General features: G+C 37.9%; 1 protein-coding gene across 5 annotated transcripts in view; it reads right to left on the reverse strand.

Annotated features, from left to right (window-relative positions):
* Window positions 1-9980, reverse strand: part of SLC17A3 (solute carrier family 17 member 3) — a 29319-nt gene extending 19339 nt beyond the window's left edge. For 3 of the 5 annotated variants that reach the window (XM_063812170.1, XM_016955018.3, XM_016955017.3), the window contains exons 1-3: window positions 9872-9980; window positions 9360-9409; window positions 3981-4104 (exon numbers count right to left, since the gene is read on the reverse strand). In XM_063812170.1, the coding sequence (XP_063668240.1) occupies window positions 3981-4071 (91 nt within the window). In that variant the 5' untranslated portion in view covers window positions 4072-4104; window positions 9360-9409; window positions 9872-9980. The remainder of the gene's footprint in view (window positions 1-3980; window positions 4105-9359; window positions 9410-9871) is intronic. The other 2 variants (XM_024357073.2, XM_518284.7) reach the window with 1 other exon arrangement.
* Window positions 9981-10199: the final 219 nt, after the last annotated feature.

Below are 10199 nucleotides of genomic sequence, written 5' to 3' on the forward strand. Positions count from 1 at the left end.
GAAGGGGGACATGATATGACTTACATTTTGAAAGGATCTCTTTGGCTGCAGAAATGAGAACAAAACGATAGGGAGGAAGTGCAGTTAGGAAGCTATTGCAATAATTCAGAAGAGAAGTGAAGCTATCTTGGATTAGGGTCATGGCAGTAGCTAAGATGTGGTCAGACCCCAGATAAATCCCAGCATGGAAAAAACACCAAATAAGAGTTTCAGTTTTACAGGTGGGTGGAAGGCAAGGAGAAGGGGAATTTGAGAGGTTCTTGTTCTAAACAACAAGAAGAATGAAGTTCTGCTTTCCTAGGAAGAAAGTTCTTTGGAAGGAGCAGGTTTGTAAGGTAGGGTGGTCAAGAGCTTACTACTGAACTTGTTAAAACAGAGATGCCTCTTAGGCGCCAAAGAGAAGATGTTGAGCATGTTGGATATACAGTTCTTAAGTTTAGAAGAGAAGTAGGAGTTGAGGCATAACATTGGGAGTTAATAACCTACAGAAGATACTTAAAGCCATAAAACTTGGGAAATTGAAATAAATAGAGAAGAGAACCAAAGACTAACTCTGGGGCTCTCCAGTGTTTGGAGGTTGAATAGATGGGGGAGGAACAAACAAAGGAAAGTGAAAAGGAATGGGTGGTGGGATAAGAAGAAAACCAGGAGAGTGCGGTGTCCTGGAAGCCAAGGGGACAAGAGTTTCAGGGAAGAGGAAGTCAGTAGGTACTTCAAATGTCCATGATAGGTCATGTAACATGATGTCAAATCCTCACAATAACACTATGAGGCAGCTATTACTACTATTTTACAGATGAAGAAACACAGGCACAGAGAGACCAGCTCACAATGTAGCTCACGTGTCTATGCTCTTAACTACTGTAGCACATATATATGGTGGCTTCTGTTTTGTCCAAGATGATTCCATGAGAATACTTCTGTGATTAATACAATCCACGTGCACCCAGCTGTAGGGTTTATGTGGCTCTGTGATGTGGGATAAAAAGGTGCCTTGAGATTAATAAAGGAGGATTCCCCTTATGGCTATGCTATCTTCTATTGATGAAGTACAAGTCTTTGTAGTGAATTAACTGAAACATAGTATCTTTGTAACGGTTTTTTTTCAATCTGATTCAGCACTGGTGGTGACTTCCTCTATCAATCAAGTCAACTAATAATTTGTGAGTTCTTGTGGCCTCTGATTTTCCCAAGTTCCCTTGGGATCCCAGGTGTCAAAAGCTACCAAAAAGGGTATCAGCAAACCAAGAGACTAATGGCTTACAAATGAGGAGGTTGAACATTTGCCTCATGAGAATGTTGAAAGATTAACTAGAGAGTGTATTTAAAAGGCTTAGTCTGGTGCTTGCCAGATGTTAAGTGTTTCCTACAGGCCACTATTTGTGTCCTTAAAAGTTATTTGTGTCCTGTGTTCATTCTGAATGAACTATACCAGTTGTGCCTACTCTAATAGATTGGTGCCAGTGATGTGCTGTCTGTTAAATTTTTTGTGATCACCCCTAGCTATACAAGAATGTGTGGGTCTGTATGCATGTGAGAAAGTGTAAATTAAGAAGCACCTGAGGGTATTCTATTTAACTACTGGAAGAGGGCACTGACACCATGAAATCATAGGTTTTTGAATGTGAGAGGTTATATTAATGAATTCAGTACTACTGTACTCAGAATCCAGGAAGCTTATTTCTTAATTTGATGTGACAGACAGACCTTAAGGTGGCGCCAGTGATTACCACCTCATGGTATCCTCACTTTTATCTAATTCCCTTCCCTTGTATGGGGCCAGGACCTTTCACTTGCTTGTATCCAACAGAATATGGCAAAGGTGATGGGACGTCACTCCCATGATTACATTATGTTATATAAGACTCCATCTTAGCAGACTAAAGATAAACACTCTTCATGTGGGCTTGATGAAGTAAGCAGGAAGTTGGAGAACCTAACATGATAAGGAACCACAAACATCCTCTAAGACCTGAGAATGGCCTTCAGCCAAAATCTAGCAAACAGCCAGAGCCCTCAGTCATACAGCTATAAGAAAATGAATTTTTCCAACAACCTGAATAAGCCTGGAAGTGGGCTCTTCCCTAGTCTATACTGCAGATGAGAATGCAACTTAATCAACCAATCAATTGTAGCCTTGTGAGACCCAGAGAAGAAGAACCAGTTAAGCCAAACTGTGCCTGGAGCTCTGAGCCACAGAAACTGTAAGATAATAAATGTATGTTGTTTCAGACTACTATGTTTATGGTAATATGCATGCAGAAATAGAAAATGAGTACAGTTGGCAAAAAATAATAAAGCCTAGTTGAATGACTATACAAGAATTTTGGGAGGTAAGTATTGAAAAATATTTGCATTACAAAATTTATCATGAGACTAAAATGTTAAGACATTATTGTATTGAAGAATAAGAATACTCAGAAAAATCTAAGGAACAATAGAAAAACATCCAAAAGAATCATGCAGTGTGTAAATGGTGTGGCAATTAATGGAAGAAAACTAGATCATGTAATTAGTACTGCTAAGATAATTGGTTACATAAGTGGAAAATACTATTGGTGCAATAGCATGTTTTAAATTAAAATAAAGCATAGATATAATACAATAATACTGCATTTTGTCAAACTGAAGACACCATTGATACATCATTATTTTTGTTCCACTAAAACTCAATTGATCAACTGATTAACAGATCAAACTGAATAGGTCCAAAACCAAACTCTTGAGCCCTACCACCTCAAAACTTCTACCCAGAGTCTTTCCCAGCTCAGTTGATAGAAATCTCATTCTTCCAAACACTTTGCAATCCTTGATCTGGAATGTACTATGGTCTTCATATTCAAAATGTGTATAGAATCCACCAACTTCTCACAAGGGCCACTGTTATTTTTTGGCTAAGAGCTAATTCCATGTGGTTCTAGTTACCAATATCTCCTGCCTGAATTTCTGCAGTAACCTTCAGCTTGGTTCCTTGCTTCTAATCTATTCTCAATACAGCAGTTGGAGTATTCTCACCATACCATAAATAAAATCACCTCCTCTTCTGCTCAAAATCCTCCGTGTTTTTATTTTTGTTTGGATTAAAAACTAACGTCTCTGTAGTGAACAAAGGAAATGAAATACGTAAACTCTTTGCCTCACAATTTTCATTTCTTAGGAATAAACCCTGAAGAAATAATTCCAATGTGGACTAGTGTCATGTTAAATAATATTCATTTATCATCATATATCATAACTTACATACATAGTTCATAAACATCTAATAACCTAAGTAACATATATAGTTCATATATAGATCTAATAGCCGAGTAACAAAAGAAAACCCTACAAATTAAATATCCAGTCACAAGAAGATTTTTCAGCTAAGAAATACTTCATCTATTGGATATGTTGGAATATAATGTGTATCCTTTAAGAATCCATATTGCTTTATAAGATTCACAAAGATATTCACACTTTGTGAATCTAATAAAGCAATATAGAAAACTATATGCTGTCAAGTTAGAAAATATACAACACAATACATAAACTATAGAACTATTCAAAATATGCATACAAAATAAAGGCAATAAAATTAAATTATAGTCATTGAATTAAGCTTATGACAATCTTTTTATTTCTTGTTTTTTGAAGTATCTATAATTAGTTTTTTTTACTTTTTTAAATTAAGCAATACAGTTACGTTTAAAATATTACATGAAATCACAAGCAGGACACACAATACTATGTGTAGACAATTCAGTAGCAATTATCAAGAATGTAAAGATTGGATAGATACAGATTGAAAGATAACTGTCAAAAATAAAACACTTCTTTTTAGTAATTTTTATTTCCTTCATATTTGCAAAATATGTTAATTTCACTGGATTTGTAAAAAGAATTAAAGAACTTAAAAATCACAAATTCATTTTTATAGTAATACGTTGACAAAAAGAATTCACTGTAAAATCCTAAAACCAAGCAGTTGAGGTCAAATTTACCTTTCCTGGGGATCAGTGTCTCATCCACTTGCACATCTTGTGCGTTCTTGCTCTCCCTTGCTGTGGGACTCAACTCTGTCTTGGTGGCCATTGTGTTTCTCCTCTCCTAGTGAATGGTTTTCACCTATCAGGGAGATATGTAATTCACATGTATCAGTTGAGAGAAAGGGACTCCCCGTTGAAATATTTAAACAAGGGCACCAAGGAAAAAAAAGGTGGCCCATTCCATCTGGTTGGAGACAGGGAGGCTCATTATCCCCTCTTGGCTCAACACAACAAGCATACTGCACCTAAGGTTTGGAATTGTTTATTTATTAGGATCTAGAGTGCTCTCGGTGTGCCAGTTTATGAGCAATGGCTTTGGAGTTAAGCATTCCCAAGTTCAAACTCAGGTTCATGATTTACTGTGCCAAGTGCCACTAGGAGCACATTTGTGTGTTTCAGTTTCCTCATCTGTTGTTAATAACAATAACATCTTCATCAAAAAGTTGCTGTTGGCTTAAACAGATTGCACATGCCTAGAACACTGCCAGACACCCAATAAGTAAAAGCTGTATAATACAGTTGATTGTCATCATCACTGGAGCTACCATAGCAGTGGGTCACCTCAGAGCTATGCTCCTCTGGAATCCTCTACCTGCACCTGAGAACCTGGCTTCTACTACCCCTGACAACTCCCATACTGCTTCCTCATTTGACTCACTGTAGGTATCGCTGATATGTGTGTCACTCATAATTGGGGACCAAATTTGCATAGTGAGAAGATAACATTCAAATCTCATATTATTATTGTCCATAGATTGATGATGTGTCTGTAGAGTTCTAGAAATAACTAACATGGAGGTTGTGACCTTTTTGCATATAAGAGAACTAAAAAGAACCATTACTACATTACAATACTAGGATCTTCAATGCCCAAGGAGATTTTTATGTGTTACTATGTGTAGAATTGTAATATTTGTGCTATGTTTAGTGCTCATATTATTAAATTTATGATTCTCTTAAAGAAAAAGTCTCAAAATATATAACTGCTTCTACCAGTAATAAACCAAACTTGTTAGCTTAATAAATTAAATCCTCTTAAACGTCTAAGCACTAGTACTTAACCACAACTGCCCTGATATCATTGTTGCAAACTAAGGAATAACTTCTTAGTATCTCTTTATAATAAAAGTTTTATTACTCAGAGGTATGTTTTCACCAAGACAGGAGTGACATAAGGACATACCCAAGGCTGGGTAATTTATAAAGAAAAAGAGGTTTAATGGACTCACAGTTTCACACGGCTGCGGAGGCCTCACACTCATGGCAAAAGGCAAAGAAGGAGCAAAGATACATCTTACATGGCAGCAAGCAAGAGAGCCTGTGCAGGGGAACTCCCATTTATAAAACTATCAGAACTCATAAGACTTCTTCACTACCATGAGAACAGTATGGGGGAAACTGCCCCCATGATTCAATTATCTCCACCTGGCCCCACCTTTGACACTTGGGTATTATGTGGACCACAATTCAAGATGAGATCTGGGTGGGGACACATCCAAACCATATCAGGAATTACAAAGTATGTACTCACTTTTCTCCTGGTTTATTTCACTCAGTATAATTATTCTAAAATCCATCCATGTTGTTGTACATATTAATAGTTCATTCCTTCTAATTACTGAGTAATATTCCACCCCATGGCTATATCACAATTTGTTTATCCATTTATTTACCTTTTGATGAAAAACTGCATTGTTTGCAGTTTTTTGACATTACAAATAAAGCTGCTGTGAACATTAATGTACAGGTCTTTGTATAGACATGTGCTTTCATTTTTCTCAGATAAACACTTAGAAGTGGAATACCTGGATCGTATGATAAGTGTAGTATTAATGTCTCTTCAGATCTTGGCATTGGGCATTCTAATTCCATGGTGTGGCCAGGACATTTTAAAAATAGGTCTTCTGTTTCTAGGGAAATTGCCCTGGTTCTATATTCAAAGATTGCCTGGGAGATATTTTACCAAATCACAAAGCTGGGTCAACCTGCATTGTTTTGTGCTACATGGCAATGCTAAACAAGAATATGATGTTTCCATTAGCAATTTTTCTCCCTTGAATGATACTTATTCTCACTCCCCTGCTCCTTTATGAGGTGAATTTAATGTGACTCTATTGCTGTGAGACTTTATACCCCCTACTAGGGGCTCTGCTTGGATTGGAACATTCTAAAATGTCAGGTTTCCATTCTGAAGCCACTCCAAGATTATCCTGAATTAAGCAGCAATGGGAGTTGCCCAGATCTATGGCCTCTTCACAGCACATCAGCCTCTGCATTCTTGAACTTGGTTATATGACAGAAAGACTGGGTGCTGCATCATCAACCACTGGCAAGGAAGAAGTGCTTAGTGAGAACCTGATAGTTGGTGGAGGCCCCTACAACATGGACTCATGACTGCCTGAAATGAACTGTATTTCTGTCATAAACAGGATCTGTTTGGTTAAAGTTATACCTTCTTATTTTAGTAACAGGTAGTTGTGTTTGTGAAGCTGCTTTCAACTGACACATAGCATGAAAAACTGATACCATAGATGTAATCCAGAAGGGAAAATGAAGGTAAAACTTGAAGATCAAAATGTTTTCTCTTAACAATTGGGTCTGAGTTCAGAAATGATGTCCACATGTTTGAATACACCCCATGTTAGCAGCCAAGAATGGTGGCTTAAGACTCTGGGTTCTCCACTTTTACACTGTTGGTGGGACTGTAAACTAGTTCAACCATTGTGGAAGTCAGTGTGGCAATTCCTCAGGGATCTAGAACTAGAAATACCATTTGACCCAGCCATCCCATTACTGGGGATATACCCAAAGGATTATAAAACATGCTTCTATAAAGACACATGCACACGTATGTTTATTGCGGCACTATTCACAATAGCAAAGACTTGGAACCAACCCAAATGTCCAACAATGACAGACTGGATTAAGAAAATGTGGCACACATACACCATGGAATACTATATGCAGCCATAAAAAATGATGAGTTCATGTCCTTTGTAGGGACATGGATGAAGCTGGAAACCATCATTCTCAGCAAAATATCGCAAGGACCAAAAACCAAACACCGCATGTTCTCACTCATTGGTGGGAATTGAACAATGAGAACACATGGACACAGGAAGGGGAACATCACACACCAGGGCCTGTTGTGGGGTGGGGGCAGGGGAGGGATAGCATTAGGAGATATACTTAATGTTAAATGACGAGTTAATGGGTGCAGCACACCAACATGGCACATGTATACATATGTAACAAACCTGCACATTGTGCACATGTACCCTAAAACTTAAAGTGTAATAAAAAAATTAAAAAATAAAAAAAGACTCTGGGTTCTCTGAGTTATTGATGTTGGAACAAGTTCTTAGTTTCCCCTTCCTTAGATAACTTAGATGAGGGCTACGTGGCATCTGACTGTTGTCTCAATCCAAGAAATTCAATAACTTCTTGATGGGAAGGATGGTTGGCTTTTTGTTTCTAAGGTTAAATGAAGATCCTAAAAAGAGAAATGAAACAACCAAACAGACATATCCAAGTATGGTAAGTTATATCAGAGGGAAAAATTATGTAAATAGATAAAGGCATGGAAGAACCTGAATTAAGGCAGGGAATTAAAACTATTCTCAGAAAGAATAGTGCACAGTAGGGCAATGATGTACTGGAACCAACTCACTTGGGGCCAAAAGAGCTCATTATTAATGTTTTTAGAAATTTTTCAAGCTAGTTGTTGAACATAGCCATTATCCATTAAATGATATGAATTTAGAGTTCAATTAATTATATTTTTAAAAGGTATTATTTTAACTTTATGACTTCATAATTATTTCATGGCGTTTTACTGTAAGCTTCACTCTTGAGGCTTTTTACATCTCTTGTATCTATATGGTGGGAATACTGTATAAAGATGTGCTATTGCACATCTCTCCCCAACTCTGAATTCAGTAATGTCATGATGGTAGCTTGGAATTGGCCATAATACGAGCTTTAACACCAAAAAAAAAAAAAAAAAAAAAAGGCAAAGGCTACAAATTTGGGCTTAATTTATTGTTTTATGGACTTCTTGGGCTTAAGAAATTTATCAAACAATGTTCATCTAAGTGTGTGTGTCTGTGTGTGTGGGTGTGTTTGTATGTATACACACTACATATCTATATCCACAAAGACACAAAGACACACACTTACATAAACATATAGAAATAGATATGTAGTATGCATACTACATTCATTACTATATATATGTATATTTTATACATATATATTTTTTATACATATATATATTTATATATATAATGAATGCTTTTCAGGCATGAAAACCCTGAAACATGAGTCAGACTTCACTTCCCACTGATTTCCTTTGCAATGATGTGACCTCTTCTGCAAAGCATGGGTACTCTTGCTAAGATGACATCCTTCATACCCAGCCTTGCATCTGCATTGCCACTGCCTCTATTCATCAGTATCATCTCCAGTCTCCACAGACAGGTCAACGTCCCCTGATTCCATACCGATCTTCCCATTTGTCTCCTGACTTTTGAAAATATTAATACTTTTTAAAGCTATCTAAGGTTTCACATGACAGTCTACCACCTGCACACAGCTTGTACCAACACCCTATCTCTAAGCGAACCAGGATGTCACATCTTCTCCTGCCAGCAGGTCTGGTCTACCCACCTCACCATGACAGACACCTACTGCCATGGTAACCTCAAAACATTTCACTGACTTAAAAAGCTGGATTCAAGCTCTGCTGACCCTTCCCACACCCTGGGGCTATAACTAGAGGAAAGAGAAGTAATCTAGAGGGAAATCCCAAGGCACCCACAGGTGAGCCAAGAACAGGCTCAAGTAGCACAACATAGAAAATGCACTCTCATTATCTTCTCTTAAATGTGCCCTTCCAATCAGTCTTATAGCCTGTCTACACCTTGGCTTTACTCAAGTAAATCCCTTTTGTTTTAACAGCTCTCTTTATTGTCCACTAAAAAACTATGCTGGTTATCTGGGTCAGAAACTATATATTGCACTCTGAGAAGTTTCTGGTCCAAAGCAGTGTTCATAGAGAACCACATTGAGGATCAGCTTTCAGTAGAGATGGTTAGTTTAAAGGCAGGGAGTGTTCTAACAGCATCTTCCCACACATCTGTGAAGTTGCAGCTGCCACAAAAAGTTGTACCCTCTCCATTCTGGCCTTGAGGACTCCCTGATTCCCTCCTTCCCACTGCCCTCAGCCCACCTACCATCTTCTGCTGACTCTGGTGACTGTCCCATTGCCTCATCTCTCCATTTCCTCTTCTATCCCTAGCCATTTTAGTTTGGTTAAATTTCACACCAACTCACCGGATCTTGATGCAGCATTTCTCCAGATGCTTTCTTGGACCAGAGCCACCCTAGTCATTGGTATAATAGAAATAATTATTATTGCCACTCTTATAAATTACTGCACCAGCCAGTCTACATCAATCCCAGATGGAGATATTACTGACCCTCTTCCTCCAGGTCACCCAGTTGGTAAATGAAAGAGATGATATTTGTTCAGAAGCCAGTTTGACCTGCAAAATTTTGCTTTTAAACACCTCACAAGAGTGCCTATTTCTTGGAATTATCTTCCATAGCTGCTACTGTCTCCACTAGCTAGTTTCAAAGCATATGGATGATCAGATACAAAGCTTCAGCTTCCTGCCACTTCTCCCTCACTTTTGTCAGTCTTGTTAATATGGATTTTTACATTTTTCATTTTTATTTTTATCATATGAGGAAACTTGGGGTTGGGGAGTATATAAAAATTGTCCATTGCTATACAGAAAAGAGTTTTGGAGGTCTTCATCTCAATACCAAGAGAAGTGACTTACCGACTTAATGTCTGTGGAAGGGCTTCAAGTTGAACCCAGCGTTTCCTCCAAGCTTGCTCCCTTGGACTTTTTGGAGCAGAGAGATGAGGATTCTTTGCCACCCTAGGGCTTAAGTTGCTAATCATTAATAAAAGTCATGAAACTACAAAGTTGACTCAGAAGGGCTTCTTGCCAAATAGGCTTTGAAGAAGCATTTGGAAATCCAGCCCAATCCCCTCTGCAGTTCTTTCTGCTTTTTGGCTGATGTAAGCTTCTCCACCTTCCCCTTGTGAGTGTCTCCTCGGGACCTCATAGGTGTCCTCTGGTTCAGACACTTGCATATAGCTAT

Source organism: Pan troglodytes, chromosome 5, assembly GCF_028858775.2.
Source record: "Pan troglodytes isolate AG18354 chromosome 5, NHGRI_mPanTro3-v2.0_pri, whole genome shotgun sequence".
NCBI lineage: Eukaryota > Metazoa > Chordata > Mammalia > Primates > Hominidae > Pan > Pan troglodytes.